This window comes from Thunnus maccoyii, chromosome 21, assembly GCF_910596095.1.
Source record: "Thunnus maccoyii chromosome 21, fThuMac1.1, whole genome shotgun sequence".
NCBI classification, from domain to species: Eukaryota; Metazoa; Chordata; class Actinopteri; order Scombriformes; family Scombridae; genus Thunnus; species Thunnus maccoyii.
In genome coordinates this window covers 5094971-5112297 of record NC_056553.1, presented here as the reverse complement: position 1 = coordinate 5112297, position 17327 = coordinate 5094971, and the positions used below count along the sequence as shown (strand labels likewise).

At 41.2% G+C, this 17327-nt stretch overlaps 1 protein-coding gene across 1 annotated transcript in view; it reads right to left on the bottom strand.

Annotated features, from left to right (window-relative positions):
* Positions 1–17327, bottom strand: part of drosha (drosha ribonuclease III) — a 91645-nt gene that overhangs the window by 14126 nt on the left and 60192 nt on the right. Inside the window, exons 25-28 of the mRNA XM_042399097.1 lie at positions 12507–12664; positions 7059–7164; positions 4871–5012; positions 1041–1123 (exon numbers count right to left, since the gene is read on the bottom strand). Coding sequence (XP_042255031.1) covers positions 1041–1123; positions 4871–5012; positions 7059–7164; positions 12507–12664 — 489 coding nt within the window. The remainder of the gene's footprint in view (positions 1–1040; positions 1124–4870; positions 5013–7058; positions 7165–12506; positions 12665–17327) is intronic.

Genomic DNA, 17327 nt, shown 5'->3' with positions numbered 1-17327 from the left:
TCTACACTCCCTTTTGCTTAAAGCAGAGAAATTTGGCTGTTTTGAAAGGAGCGTAGCATATAGCCCGGCTCTACTACAAGCCATTTCAAATGCACAGATGCATTCACACTCACACGAACCCCCCCCCACCCTCCATCCCTCCCCCTCCTCTATACGCGTAATCACACAGTGCAGCAAAAAAAAAATGCGAACATAAGGAAAGGAGCTTTTATGTCCCTGGTATTGCCTCTCTATTTCCATCCAAATTGGATGAAGCAGCACAGTGTGCAACGCTGTGGTTTCCAGAAGGCTATGTAAGGAGACTTGCTGGCTGTTTCACAACTTTTCTCTTGGAAGTGGAAATGAGGTGCTCTCTTGCAGCGACCATGACGCAAAGCTCAGCTCACTCCAGAGCTAGGGATTCTCCCTGGAGAGGCACACCAAGACAGCAATTAGTATGGCGTATCAGACCACTGCAGCAGCTTCACAAGGAGTCGTCCGCGCGGTGTGGGTACTCGTACATGTGCATGTGTGTGCCCGATTGTGTACACGTCTGGTTCAGGTATGAGAGTGTATGTGATAGTTGGCGTCTTTTACCACAGCAGCTGTATTAAGAGGCTCTTCTATCGGGAATTTGGACGATTCGATGATGCTTGATGATAAAACATCTGTCTTTCATCAGATATGGCGGTGGAAGTCTTGACTAAACTCCTGCTAACACTCAAAGAGTGGACACCATCAACGGCACTTCTTGGATCGATAGAAGACAACACTGACGACTAAAGTTAACAACCCAAATAAATGCATCCCGACAGTGTTGCGATTCCCATTAAAGACGACTAAAATAGCGATCCGAGCCGCCACCGCCTTCGGGAGAGGCATTCAAGAGCCCGAGCACCACTTCAAGCCTCGTGTGTCGATGCTAGCGCCATTAGGGCTCAGCCATTAACTGCCTCCTCATCATCGTCGTCGTCTCTGGTTCTTTCTCTCTGAGGTACCCGCTCAGCGGCTCATTGATCAGGCGCAAGCGTCATTTGAATGGCCATCAATAAGGGGCTCACCTTCAGCCGAGGGAAAAAGCAGACGTTCATGAAGGTGTGCACGAACTCCAGGTCTTTATCGATGTAGAGGGCGGCGATGAAGGCTGCAGACAGACAGAAAAAAAAGAGAAAGAAAGCATTTATAAAAAACATAAAGAAATAAAAAGAGTGGCTTCTTTATCTGTCCTGCTAAACATCTACAGTAAATAAAACAATGAGGAGGACAAACCTCACGTGTGACGTTATCATAAGGACTATAAATAGATTGGTTAGTAGTCGCCAGCCTTTTCCATCAAACAGGAAATTGGTATAGGGAAGGCCAAACAGAGTTCAGAGAAACATCTATATAATATATAAGATAAAACTCTCCATTCAGCTGTGTGTCAAGCTGAATGGAGAGTAACTGGCGGTCTAACTGAACCGAAAAAAAAAAAAGATATAAAAATGTAAGCAGAGAAGGTGCCCTGGGTGTCATCTTCATCTCACGGCTGTCCCTTTGTTTTCCTCTTCCACTAGCTGCCAGTGCATTCACTCATTTCTGTGACTAAGACGGTGTGTGCGGGACATGAGAGAGGAATAATAGGTAATATTTCAGGAGGCCGGCGTGGGGCCCTTTTTTCGTAGCCGCGGGGCACAACTGTTCATATGCCGAAGAGCCCAGCGCTCATTTTCAGCGCTGACCCCTCGTCGTCTCCCTTCCCGTGTCATCAACTATGATCTGGTCTAAACTTTGAAGGATAATATGAAAGGCAAATTATATGAAGCTTTGTTTTTTGTGTGTGTGTTTGTGAATTGCATGTGTGATTCATGCATTAAAGGCCCAACCGTTCGATAGCGTCCCGGAAGGCATTAATGCTTCCTTCATTGTTTGTTTTCCCCCCTTCTTTTTTTCTGCCAGTATGGAAAAGGTCTATTCTATTTATATTACAGTCCCTGTCACTACATAATCACTCTCTGAGTGTCCTCTGATACACATCAGCTCAATCCCAGTTAGGCCAATACACTCCATTTGTGTGTTTTCCCATTTTCGCCAGGTGTTTCTGAGTGTGGAGCAATACTAACTTGTTTTAAAATACCCCTAAGAACAGGAAATTGAGGAAACATCATAAAAATGAATTTGTACATACACAAACCTTGATTTTTTTGCTGTAACGTTGTCTTTTAACAGGAGGCTTGAAACCATAAAATGTGCAGAAAAGTAAAATAAAAAGGAACCATTTCGCTGTAGGAACATGTATTTGATTTGCAGAATCTAAATGGCAGAAGGTAGAATAAATGAGGTGTTTATATGGAGTAAATCTACTCAATCTTCTGCAAAGTATATCTACCGGAATAACTTAATTAAAAGTAAGCTTTTATGAAGAAGTTTGAGAAAAAGAGGTTTCTTGTGGAGAGCCAGAATTAAAAATATATATGCATATCAAACCGAAGTTTGGCCCTTAATCATATATTCTTGTCTCGTTTATCTAGAAGCCAAATATCTTTAGTTGCACTAGAGAGCTGGTTTTCTTCCTCTGGCCATTGAGACTGGTAAAAATATTCAGGAGGAAAACAGACGAGAGAGAGAGCTGTGGGATTTGGGGTGGAAAACTGATTCCCATTTTCATGAAATGACTCAACAAAACCCTGAAATATTATATTCTTCTGTATAAATGATAAAAGATTTGAATGGTTGTTAAATTTTGATGTGTTTCAGTTTGTTAACTTTGTCTCCAAAGTCTATAAAAGAAGGCACAAATGACTATTTAATTAGTATTTACTCAGACTTTTCCAGTATTTTATATTTGTATAGATATGTATATATATGCTTTTGTCAGTGATTTATGGATTTTATTGTTTGTGAAAGTTGTTTAAGTTAGTTTTTGGACTTTTTTTTGGCTTGGAAACATATATGCAGCACTTGGCTCAGCATATATGAATTTATGGTAGTTAGTATAGTTTTATACTATGAGCTGATATATTGTTACTAGATTTATTTTAAAACTCTCAAATATTGATAAAATATCGAAACTGTGACCCAGAACCTTTAACAGTTCAAAACTACACTTGTCAATACTTGTCAGTGCCGTCATGGTGACACACTTTCTTCATTACCTCTTTTCATGTTATTTCTTGTTTATTATCGGCTAAATATACCGATATATATATATATATATCCGCCTGGCCAATTTATCTGTCTAACAGGAAGGAGGAGGAGGAAGGGTATGACTTCATCCAGAGAGAAAGGCTAGCGATTAGGGCTCAGCATTGTGGGAGAAAGGGCCATGGGGTTTCTTCATCTGACCAGCTGACCAATAATAGGAGTCACTACTGTAACAACATGATTTCCTGACAGGTTTTCCACCCACAAAACGCTGCCAAATGTGTTTGAAAGAGCACCTAACAAAACCCGGAGACACTACAGCAAGAGATTGAACCTGCCTCGCTGTGAGTGTGCAGCTTTTTATATCTCGAGTATCTGCTAAATGATTACTTTTTTTTTTTTTAACTCATTACAGTAATGTGATGTTATTGAAACCAATTATTTAAATGAACTGTACTATACAGTAGATTTCTGCCTTTTATTATCCCATCAAACAGGAAACTGGTTGAGAGAAAGCCAAGAGTGTGAAAAGCTGTAATTTGAAGAATCTAAAATATGAAACACTTTTTTTTTGTTTACTACATAATTCAATATGTGTTATTTCATAGTTTTGACGTCTTCAGTATTATTCGCCAATGTAGAAAATAGTAAAAATAAAGAAAAACCCTTCACACCCTGGAGTAGGTGTGACCAAACTTTTCAGACTAGTACGACATATAATATAGGAAGTAAAATGTTCATTTTACTAGAAATAGACAGTTTATCACACTCAATATAGTATTTATATGTTATCTTAAGAGTCTTAACCCTTTCATGCATAGTGGTCACTACAGTGGACAGCTATTCAAAAGCTGTTTTCTTATATATGCATGGGGTTTTAATGGTATAGTTGCACATCAGCCGACACAGCGGACTCTAGTGTGTCATCCCATACACTGTCACCCATTGGCCAGCCTTTGTAAGTGCAACGTAAATTTCTCAAAACCAAGATGGCCGCCTCAGCAGCTCAGGAATATCTTGCCAATCCTTCTATAGTAATAGACCCTTGCAGGTATATTAAATTTTGTAATAACTAAGGAGTACTATAATTGTTTAAATTTCCAAGTATTGATGTTATGTTGGGAGACAATTAATCATCTGTCCACTAAGTTGGACAAACTCCTTGAAAAATGCCTGTTCAAGAGTTCAAATATGTTTTTTTCATGTCTAAAGAGGAATAAAAACAAAATCCTGACTGAGGTTATCATAATTCATGCATGAAAGGGTTAATTCAGGGTGGAAAAAAACAGCTGACAATCGTCTCTTTAGCTGCCAAATGTGACTCTGCCGCCGTCCATTAAAGTTATGAAGCATACTCTGGATGTCTTATTCTCTTCAAAAGATTATTTTTTTTAGCTGATAGAATACCACGAGTAGCTTGTCGATTGTGGGATATTGTGGCGGTTATGGCTGGTGTGGAATTTAAAAAGAAAAAGAGAAAAAAAAAAAAAAAAAATCATCACTAACGACTCCCCTCCTACTCAGCACATCTCCCAGTGTCTTCAGCAGTGAAGTGACTGTGTTTGACATCTAACACAAAGGGAACAAAGAAATCAATAATGGTACTTCATGCTGCCATCTTAAACTGCACATTCTGGAGAGACATACAAGAAAAAAAAAAGGTTGAGTGAGGGTCTATAAAGGTCTATAAAGATTTTTTCTTTTTTTTTTTCTTTCCTCTTTTCATTTTTGTATTCTCAGCGAATGAATCAAAGAGCTGTGAACATACACTCCAACAAGTCAGCCAGAGTCTTGGTCCGAAGGGCGACCGGTCGTTTGGTTTTGTCGTTGGTGATGGCGAACTCCTGCATCCCGAGCTCCTCGGCCACTTTGGCCTGCGTGCGGTTGTTGACCAGCGAACTGCGGAGTAGCTACGGAGAAACCAACAGATTATAGATGTCCAGCTTTCAAGAAATATGAACATATACCTACACAAACACACACTGTGTACAAAAAAAACATCAAAATAAACCCCACATGGAATAATTCATCAAAGACGGAAATGGTAATGTGGAGTAAATGTTTCAGGGAGATTGCATGTTGCTCTGTTAAATATTACATTGTGACTTGGAGCTGAGCGGATGACAACATGTTAGACTGGGTTAGGTACATCTACGTCTCTAAAAAGGAAAAACACAAACATGTTAAATATAGCTACAAGATGCGAGGGGAAAAAAGCAAATGGAATGCAATATGACTTGTCTGGATCTGTCTCGCTGTGATGTGTCCTCCTTAACAGTACACACACACGCAATCACAATCGCAGTAAAACACACACACACACTAGTTGAATGAGCACTTTTTCCTTTTTCCCCCCGATTTGAAATCCATTTCAGATGTACCTCATCTTGACTCTTGGGGCATTGCTGGAGCTCTCTCTCGGTCTTTTAACAAAAAAGCCCGTAGAAGCTTTTATACAAATGACGTCACGGCTTCCATCTATAAGGAATAACCGAAAATAAATAACCGCGGAGGTTCGTGTTCACTTTTAGACCGGTACAATCCCTCAAGCCTCGAATAGGTAAAGGAGAAGCGCTGATGCTCAAATGAAAAGAGGGAGTTCCGTCTGACACTGTTGGAAAATGGACTCGCGAGTTCAAAGTGTGATCGTTTTGCTTTGTACCTGTGGTTACAAGTCGTGCACACACACACACACAAACTTTATTTTTCAGACACTTGACAGCTTCAGTAAAAAATGTGTCGACAAAGATGTGTTATTGAAAACCGCTGAAAGATTCTGTCTCATGACAATACCCGTCACGAGGAGTACAGTAAACATACAGGCGCAGTATGGGGGTAGAGGAGTGGAAGACAGTTATTTTGTGGAAACAAGCAAAGAGGCAGGAGGTGAATACCTGGTTGGCACTCGGAGACTCAAAGATTGATGGGAAGGAAGGAAGGAAGGAAGGATACACACACACACATACACACACACACACACACACACACACACACACACAAACACAACATCGGCAGTAAGCTAACAGTAGCTGATATATATCCGCCCGGCCAATTTATCTGTCTAACACTCAGGTTTACAAGTGACTTCATAGAGGAAGAGTATGACTTCATCCAGAGAGAAAGGCTAGCGAGTAGCGCTCGGCATTGTGGGTTTCTTCATCTGACCAGCTGACCAATAATAGGAGTCACTACTGTAACAACATGATTTCCTGACAGGTTTTCCACCCACAAAACGCTGCCAAATGTGTTTGAAAGAGCACCTAACAAAACCCGGAGACACTACAGCAAGAGATTGAACCTGCCTCGCTGTGAGTGTGCAGCTTTTTATATCTCGAGTATCTGCTAAATGATTACTTTTTTTTTTTTTTTTAACTCATTACAGTAATGTGATGTTATTGAAAGCAATTATTTAAATGAACTGTACTATACAGTAGATTTCTGCCTTTTATCTCATCAAACAGGGAAGTGCAAAGCTGTCATCAAGGCAAATTGAGGCTAATTTGAGGAATTTGAGGTGTTATTTCATATAGTATTTATGTTAAAAGCAAGGAAAACTCAGTCCTCTTAATTCAGCGTGGAGGAAAAACAGCCACCAGACAATGATGACAATCTTCTCTTTAGCTGCCAAATATCTATTTAAGTTACCAGACATACTTTGGATGTCTTATTCTGTCTGTATTCTGTTGTGTGAATACCTGGCTTGCACTTGGAGATTCAAAGATTGACGGGAAGGAAGGATGAGGAAGGGGGGAGGGGGGGGATAAAACATCACCCACACACACTCACACAAACTTTACTTCAAGAAAAGCGGTGTAAGGTAACAATAGTTTCATTCAACTTCAGACGACAGAAGCACAAAGATGGGGAAAATGACAAAACACAGGCGCAAATGTGAAAAGTACATGCTGGTGGGTGAGAGTGTGATGACACATGTGAATTAAGCGATTTGATCTTACTGTTAAATGTCCTTCATGGTGGTCGGGAAAGTGGATAAAAAGGTACTCTGTAGCCACCAGCTGCATGATAGAATCTCCCAGGAACTCCATCCTTTGGTTGTGGCCACTGGATGAGAGCAAGAAAGGGTAAAACACAAAAAAAACCCTCATGAGATAAAAGACGGATACAAGGGAAAATTAAATTGTAGAGAGGGTAAGGTGGGAAGGCAGGGAGATATGGGGTAAAAAAAAAAAAAGAGAGGACAGGGAGGGTTTCACATGAAGTTATTCAGCTACACATCAGTGGGGCATGAAAGGCATTGTGCTCTCTCGACAAATCTACCAGGCTTTTAGTCTTTCAGCAGAAACAGTGAAGTCGGCTGATGTACATTTCATGGGTGGCCTTTGGGAACAGCTGCACTGACAGACTGTGTGACAACTTGGAGGCTGCCTGAAGTAGCAGCCCCTTCTGAAGAAAAAACCGACGGGGCTTTGATTGCAATTCAAATATAAAACGGAGGGGGGAGAGAAAAAAAAAAAAAAAAACATGCTTATAAAACCTCTGGTACACCTGCAAGAGCGCCTGTCAAAAAAAAAATCCTAAGCCTATAAAAGCAGCAGCGAGCAGGTTTGGAGAACAACTTCCATCCTTCTAACAATTCCTAGAAAAAAAAAAAAAAAAGCTAATGGCAGCGCTGTGATACTGTACATCACTTCCCCCCGCCTTTCTTCCCAGCAGCAGTGAAAGGCAGGGAGCATACTGTGACTCCCCTGCACAGTGCTAGACAGGGCAGTGAGGTGGTGGTGGTGGTGGTGGTGATGGTAGGAGGGGTGGGGGCATTACTGCTGCTGCTGCTGCTGCTGTAATGGTCATTAATTAAACAGAATTATAGATTAGCATTGCAGATGTGGGGCTGGTGCTGTGCCAGGGCAGGAAGCGTCGGGGTGGAGGGTGGGGGGAGGGGGGGGGAGAGCGTTAAGCGAGGGCCGTACAAGTGAGGAGGTACATACAGCAACGGAGCACATATAGATATGAGCTCCTCACAGGAGGGGAAGGACTGAAGATGAGAGAGCAAGACTCAGAGGTAGAAGAGGCGAGGAGGAGGAGGAGGCTGACATCAAAGAGAGAAAAAAGGTCAAAGTTTATTGTCTGATTTCTGGTGCCTCTGCCTTTTATGAGCCACAGCCTATCCGAAGAAATCTGAGCCAAAGACACAGTGAAATGGCATCTTTGGAAGGGTTGCAACTATTGTTTTATTTATGATTAATCAGTCTATTTTTTCCTCCTGTTGATCAATCAAGGTCAATTCTTGTGAAGAATGCCCATCGCAATGTTTAAATTGCTTGTTTTGTCTGATCAACAGTCAAAAGATACATTTTGACATTAATTTTCTGTTGATTGGCTTATCAATTCCACACTAAGGTTTAACTAATGTCATGATATGAAACAGGAAATGTGTGCGTGAAGGGATCTTCGGAGGGTTTTATCACTCTAAAGTGGGCATGACGGAGTCGCTGAAGAAACCACAGTGATTCCAAGATGGGTACTCCCCCCCCCCCTCCATTATTCAGTTGTAGAAGGCCGGTCGCCTCCATCATCATCATCATCACCTCCGTCGCCCACATTGTTATATCAGGAGGCGGGAGGATGAAATGAAAAATGAGAAAAAAAATCAATCAATTCCAGCCACGGCTCTATTGGAAGTGTCAACAAAAAGGTTTTTCCCAACTTACATCCAAACACAAACCTCTGACCTGTGAAATAGATCTGTAACTGATTTCATTATTGATTCATCTGTAGTCAATGAAATGCCCAGTCCATACTCACATTCCCAGTTTGCCTGTTTTGTTTAGCCAATAGAGAAGCTGGAAAGACAGAATGTTTGACAATTTTGCTTCTTAAAGGACTTTCACAATGGATGATGATGAAAATATTGTTTAATTTCTTGTCTATTGATTAGTCAAGGTCGGTTTATATGATTGGAGAGATTCACTGGTCACTGATCAAAAGTGCTGTACAGGGATTTTGATTTTTAAAGCTCAAAAATGTTTCTTTTTTTACGTAAATGACATGAATCCAAAGATAACAGGACACTTCATGCAGGGATACATGATAAATAAGAAGTTGAAAAGCTACTTTTTTAATGTCTTTAAGGTTTTTAAGAGCTTCTTAATGAAAAGGTTGGGATGAGAGGGGAAAAAAGGCGGGAAACGGAGGCCATCAGGAGTCTCCTTGCACATGCGAACAGGATCGTTGTGGATTTTTCTCAAATATCGACCACATATAGTGAGCTGGGAAACGGGTACGCCGGGGAGAATATACTGGGTTAGAAACGGACTGAGAGAGTATAGCGTGAGCTAATTTCATGTCCAATAGGAGGCAGAGTGAGAAAGGGAACAGCGGAGTGACAGTGAGAGACGAAAGGAAGAAAGAGAGGAGATAGAAGGGGGAAAAAAAAGGAGAGATGGGGAGGGGGGGGGGTCAAAGAGGAATGCGCTGCCGTGTGAAGCGGCACAAAGAGCCATCCCTTATTCACTTCAACAGCAGAGGCACAATGCTCGAGTAAGGTGGGGGGAAATTGAAGTAAAGTGTTGAGCCGAGGTCTTTATTCGCCTTTGACTTTGATCTAAAATACCTTTAACAGCCCCTCTGAAGAGGCTGCGACGGGCTGCCCGCTCCAAACGAGGGGAGCACTGCATTTTTTAAGGCCTTTTCTTTTTTTTTTTTCCCCCTTCTCCGTTCATAGGGAAATTATGTTCTTGTTTCATATGCGCAAGATTCAAATGTGTAATCTGCAGCTACTTTGTGGGAGGAGGAGGAGCGAGTGGGGGAGTGACTTTGGTATCACACATGCAGAGACTTTCTGGGTAAAAGCAATAGAAAAGAAATTGTAATAGAAAAGAAATACATAATGTAACCTCAGGGTCTCTTCTAGCCAAATGGCAGTCCTAAATGGATAATAAATAAAGTGAGTTTTCATATTAGAAGAATCACCTTGGCTTCAGATTTACTGTAAGAATGATATAAAAACTTGAATTACAACATTTGATTTGACTTGTTTAAATACAGTAATACCCGATGAAGCTTTTTTTTTTTATATATATAGAAAATTACTTACATAAATGAAAGTGTAAGAAAATACTGGAATCACCTCAGCATGCTGTCACTTGTTTATTCATGCAATTAAACACTATTTTCTGACTGACACTAATGACTATGATGTAGATAATTTGCTGAAGTTATTTTACTTGTCATGTATTCGTTTTTAAAAATTATGCTTTTTAAAATCTAAGGAGCCAGAAGTGTCGGCCTTGCTGAGGAATATGCTTGTTTCTATTTTGTGCAACCTCGATCTATTTAGTAAAGTATAATTGCTTGTATAAATATTTCAAATAACCGCTCTGAAAGCTGCACAGTGGAATGTACTTTGATTTAACAAATACTGAACTTGAGGAGAGATGGATCCTTTTTCACTAACAGTGAAATTCTTGCAACACCCTGCTCTTCCGCTGTGAGAGGAGATAGGAAGCCCAGCAGCGCCTGGGGGGCCAACACTCTCCATTTCTGCTGTCTGATGGTAGCCTCCGGTCTCCGCCGCCTCTCGACAGGGTCAACTCCCATCTTCGCTGTCTTCTTCTAGGTCGGTTTGTCCTCTACTTCTGCATAAAGTGATAGGCCGAAGGCCAACTCAGGTCCTGTCTCCTCATCTGCTGCCTACCTTATTGTCTGACCTTCCTCTCCGTTATCTGACCTCGTTCTTCTCTCCATCACGACAGCGTGACCTACTTCGGTATAACCTTTGGTCCTTATGGGCAGTTGTTGCTCTGTTCCAGCTTTCAAGTCAGTCGGCTGTATTTAGGTCAACCTGCCTTCGGCCACTAATGAGCTAATGAACATAAATCACCCAGAAAAATATAAGATTTTTTTTCCGTTTTGCTCAAGGAAAATTAACAATACTATTTGGTGAACTAAAAAAAACACATTTGATTAAATCACCTAGCATGGATGTGATGCCTCCAAGTTGGTATCAAGCTTGAGTTGGAAAGTCCTGAAAGAAAAGATCAGCGGGAGACAAACCTCTGGACCTCTAATCGACTTCACTAACCATGAGTGAGGAGAGGTTTGACATTTCAGTGATGGATTAGACCATACACAACAGTGTACAGTATGTGTGAATGTGGGCAGGATACACACACAAACACAAACACACACAGAGCAATGTCCTTGTGGCAAACCTAAGCAAGCAATTACAGAGTGCAGCCTGCCAATAAGATATCAGAGGTGAGCTGCCAACGCTAATTTGCTTTAGTTGTCAAATTCACTATTGTGTTTTGTTGTAAAGCTCTGAAGTGAGCTAAGCTTTCGTTGCAAATAATCCTCTCATACACAAAATCACAAAAAAAAAAAAAACATAAATTGGAGTGAACAGTCTCATTAGTGAAAACATTTTCCTCATGAAAGTTGCAATCTTTTCAAACTTGCATTCTATCAACGAAGGAGCAAGGTTACACTGTAGCTACACAACAATGTCATGTTTGTTACAAAACAGACCGAGGCGCTCTCCGATCAATTTGAAGTCATCTCCAGAGAAGTTTGGAACTTGACTGGCTATTGAACAAATGTCATAACAGAGGCCGAGAGGAGAAAAAAAAAAACATTTCCGATGTCGGTGCTAAATCACTATGACGTCACTGTGCAATTAACAGCGAAAAAAACAGGTCAAAAATAAAATGCATATCTTTCAAAACAGAAGAGACTTCATTATTGTACAGTATAGTATATGCAGTCTAAATTAAATCTGGATAAAAAAAACAGATTTAAGAGAGATTCACAGAGAGGAGAGAAGCATGACAATGAGAGGGAGAAATCTGTCAAATGAGGTATGTGGCTGCAATGAATGATAAAGAGGAATTTCAAACCTTCTGCCCTGGACAGCCCAGTGAATCAAAACACCATTTCCCATGGGGCAGTGGGGTTATGGCCTCACAGGTACAGGCAGACTACAGATATGGGGACTTCAGAGTCCCAACCCCCCCTCCTCTCTCTGTCTCTCTCTCTCTCTCTCTATCAGCTGTGAAACCCTTGGATTAGGCACCAAGCCAAAAACAAGTGAATCTTTCACTAAGGTACTTTGAACATGACATTCAAGACATCACTTGCTATAGAGTCAGTGTTAGTGACTGAAGATGCAGGGGGTAAACATATGATGATGTGGGAGGAGGAGGCTGCTGCATTTACAAGAGATACAACAATTTAAAATGCTCGACGCAGGATAAAACTCCCACTATCTCAGATCATATTATAAATTATAATGCATCATGCCTCATCACCTCTGAAGGGAAAAAACAGACAAAGTCTGGCTAGTTCTGCAGCATCCTTGCAAATTACATCTGGCCAGCTAGTGCCTCACTTTGCATTTTAATTGGCTGTAACTCTATTATCCACAAACAAACACCAAATGTACTTACAGGGTGAGGTGGTTGAAGCCCACGGTCCTCAAGGTGAAGGCTCTGGCCAGCAGACGCACATGTGTGAAGAGAACGCCGATAGAATCCTCAAAGTTGGTCAGTTTCTGCAGGACTGGAGACGTCTCAATCAGCTGCCTGTCTGTTTGAGGCTCCTGGACCTGGCCAAGGAATCATTCAGTCAAAAGTCAGAGATATTGTTCTTTATTTTATATGAATTCTTAAAGTGTTTGGGGCGGTGGGGTAACCAGGGAGTGTAAGATTCTCTGAATCAAGTTGTTTTTATGAACTAGTGTAAAACTTTGATAAAGGGAAATGGAAAGAGTAGAGCGAATGTATCTAATACACTACATGACCTCAGTCCACATGGGTTTGTGTACTCTGCAGCTGTTTTTCATTGTTTGGACAAGGCCCCTTCATTCCAATTATGGTAAACCTTACAGCATTAGGGCTTCCTCCTAAACGTTGATCATTCAATGCATCAGTCAAGAAGCCCCTATGTGGAATCACTGTACACAGTGACGTTGCTAAAAAGTATGCAGATTAAGGGTCTCTGGCACAACTTCACCTACTTCCAAGGTGCACGGAGAAGGGAAAGAAGTCTAGAGAGATGAGAACTCCAGCAACACTTGTAGTATGAAGAACAACTTTATTAGCTGACCGACGCATTGCGGCTTGTGGCCTTCATCAGGGTCATCATAAAACACATTACAAACAGCATTTTAATAAAGTAAGATTGGGATGAAAAAAGGTAAAAAAAAAAAAGGCTCAATCATATCCATCCAGACACACATCAGCCAATGGGGCATCTACAAAGATGGGTTGGATATATGGTCATTTGGCTTCAGGCCAATCGTTGTCCAAGATCAACAGAGGCAAGGGGCATGGGTGACACCATATTTGGTCCATTAGCTAGAAAGGTGCAACTAGGGGGTGGTACTTGGGTTTTTGTTAATCCAAAAATGTGCCTATTACCCGTCAGTCAACTAATCAAGTTGTTCCTCATACTACAAGTGTTGCTGGAGTTCTCATCTCTCTAGAGTAACACAGGGTGACAGCATGACAGGCTGTAAGCTTTTACCGCAGGACAGCATGGCGCAGAGCGGGCCAACACGGAGCAACCCGGTGTTGAATATTAACAAAGTTGGCTAAACTTCTTCTGAACCAGATGCTGGTACAACCTGCTCTACTGTCCAGTTAGATTGACTCTTCGGCTGACGGAGCTGTCAGCAGCCGGGCAGGACAGACTCTTTATATTTCTCTGAGTGGAAATCTGATGTTTTCACATCACAGATGAAGAACAACATTAAAACGCAAGTCTTACAGGTAAAAACATGAGACTCATGTAGGCTGTTACAGGAGGTTAGTGTAGGGCAGCTGCTCTGCAGGTGTGCTGGATTTGTACTGTAACTGTGCGAAGGCATGAATAACATTTCTCATAAACATTAGGAGGCTGTAATGAAGGAAGAAGACACATGACAGCCCTGAACAGCATACTATTATATTTAAGACAATAGTGTGCGGTCAACTTTGTAGCAACAGGTTGGGGAAGACCCTTTCCTGTTTCAGCATGACAAAGGTTTTCCCATTTTTGGAATGAACTGGAATGAGAGCCCGACCTCATCACCCAACATCAGCGGCCGACTTCACTAATGCTCTTAGTGGCTACAAATCCCTGCAGCCAGGTTCCAAAAATCTTGTAGAAAGCCTTCACAGAGCAGAGGAGGCTGTCATAGCAACATATTCATTCATGCCCATGGTTTGGGCATGAGATGTTAATACGATCACATTGTGTGTCCGCATGTGGTGTGAATCCTTTTAATGTGTGGGAGGTCAAGATTATCAGAAGCCTACCAGAAGATGTCAGATAGTTGGAAGTGATTCAAGTTAATAAAAGCAGAGGGTGAAACTTTTTTTTTTTAGTAAAAGTAAATGGAAAGAGTAGGAGTGAATAAAAGGTCGCTAATCATAGCATATGCACTAGGGGTGTGCCGAATACAAATACATTATTCGGCGAAGCACAAATAGTGTTTTGTTTTTTTTGTTTTTTAACAAATATTTGTTTCGTGCAAATATATTTAAAAATATTTGTTAGTTAGTTTGGGGACCTCCTTCGTAAGGTAGTTTATTCATAAACACTTATTGTAACACTTTAATTTTCCAAAATTAAAAGTCTAATGAAAGCAAAAACAGGATTTTTAAGCCTCTTTCCACTTTTATTTGAATACAAATACAAATAATTTTGCTGCCTCAACAAATGCAGATACAAATACAAATAGTGGGATCTCTGCACATCCCTAATATGCACTTTTCACAATAGTGTACATTACTGCATGACACAACTCTCATTTAAGGCAGTAATGTAGGCAACATAGTCTTTGTTGCTTTAATTTAAGAAAGACATTTGTTAACTTTTATTATTTTATTCCTGTGCCATGATTCAGTTTTATGTATAACATCTACTTTGTGTCTTGTGCTATTTATAATTGTTTTATTTTATTTCATTTTATAGATTATTTTCTTTTTTCTTTCAGTTTACACATCTCATTTCTACTGAATCTGTGATATTTTTTCTTTAGGTTTGTGTATGTACATTTATTACTGTGTGAACATTTTTGCAAGAATAAGCCAAACCAAAGGGAGAAGAAATTGAAAAAGGAGGTTTGGGATTTAAAAACAGCAAATATGTGTCCAGGAACAACCAGCATGACCACTTCAAGGATCCTTGAAACATAAACATAAAAAAAAAAATAAAAAAATGCTACTTGCTCAATGAAGTCATTCCACATAAGCGTGTCAGATAAATGAAATGAACCTCTACACTATGTTCTGCTTGAGGGCCTGTTTAGGGTGTGTGTGTTTTTATCCCCCCCTCAAAACAAACTCTGCAGCAGATGGAATATCTTAGTCATTAAGTTTTAAGTCAAACAGCTCATTTTTTTCCTCTCTCTGTCTAAATCTGGTGATTCAAACGGTCAATTAATATCTCTGGTGACTCAGCCGTACTGTAAGTTTCCTTACTTGTTCTTAAAGCAGGCTATATCAAGAGACTCTTGGCCTTGTGACTTTGATGAGTTTTTAAAAAGAATGTTTTCAAAGTTGTGAAAATCGGTGTAGATTATGCTTTTAAACATTAGCTTTAAGGCTTGGTGAGTTCAGAGGTAGACGGGTTCAGCGAAAACATTCTGCTTGATTTAACTACAATATTTGCTCATGCCTTTGCTCATTAGAAAAAGAAATGATATGCTAAGAAAATATGTGCGTGCATGTTTGTTGAATCAAGAGATATCCTTATGGGTGCATTAATTAGGCTGCTGGAAACCTCTAATTGGTCTCTGCGTGGTACAACTGTAAGCTTGACCAAGACATCTTTTCCGAAGAAAAAGATACATTGAGCAACATAATTTCATTTGGACATTCAAAAGGGAAATAAGGCGCATTCAGCTGACCTTGTTAGCTTGCTCCATTTAGCTATACACTATAAAAGTACCCCCAAAATAAGAATAAAGAACAACAATTTAAGACTCAAGGGGAAGACGGACGTTTTCTTCATTTTCCAGCATCTTCCTTGTCTGTGTTTTCATGAAGAAATGACAAGTAAACAGCTTTCTCAGTGTCTCCCATGTCAAGCAACTGTGTGGAGCAGAGATGTATTTTTAAATTCAGTATTTTAATTGGAGTGCTGCCGGTAATGTCATGGTTCCATCTTCCAATATGTCCTAAGAAACATTTCATTTCTGCCTCCCCCCCCCCCCCCCTTCCTCTGTTAATTAACGAAAGGCGTTTAAATGTCATGCATCACAACTAACGACATCTGACGAGTTCAGCACTCATAGACGCTAGCTGTCCTTCAGGGGGAATGGCCAGCAGCAAGGCTTCAAACGAAGTGAAGAGAGGAGGATGGAGGGGGGGGTGAGGGGGGGGAATCAACAGCAGTTATCAAAAAAAAAAAAAACCCACTTCTGAAATGGCTTCAAAGCATCACTTTCAGCTCAGTCCAGACAGAAAGCAGAATCAGAGTCGAGGTCTTCTGAGACCCAAAAACCCTGACACTCATGTATCTCCCTAATAAACCAAAGGAGAAATTTTGAAATCCAGACTCGACGTAAATGACGTTCTGGTAAATTATTCTGGAGAGCCGGGGGTGATGATGCGCTGGTGCGAATCGAGCGAACACGAAAGACATAAAGATGTGCCTGTCAACCACGAAGCGTTCCACCGCGCTCTGCGGGGCACGTCGGTGGCAAGGCTAATGTATGCGTGTATGCCAAAGACGGGTGTACGCATAATTACCCACGCCATGGCGAGCTGCCATTGCCATCCGCTCAAACCTCATTAAGGCAGCTCCTCTTTCACCTCCGTTTTGTCATTCTCGTCTTGGTGGGCACGAGGAGGAGGGGAGGGGGGGGGGGGGGGGGGGGGGGTGACACCTTGTTACCTCTCAGCAACAATTTGGGGCGTAATGTTCTAGCCTAAACTCCAAGGGGCCTTCATCAATTATAGAATAAATCATTATTTAAATAAATAATGATGGGAAAGATGTTTTTTCTTTGTGTGAAAATGCTTAGATTATATCATCTCAAAAGCCAAAAGGTCAGGATGCTATCAAGCAACCAAGAGGTTGGCACAATTTAACAGGCGTTACCCCACTGGCAAGGGACCACCCAGAGTAAACCTCAGCCGCGCGCAGTGTGTGGTAATGAGGCCGCTTCTCTGAAGCAGCTAATGACTACTCATGCAGCACACTGTGGAGGTTCCCCTCGCACCACAGAGCGGTTGTAGGGCTGACCCCGGGGCACCACCCTGACCACGGTGCCCACCGCT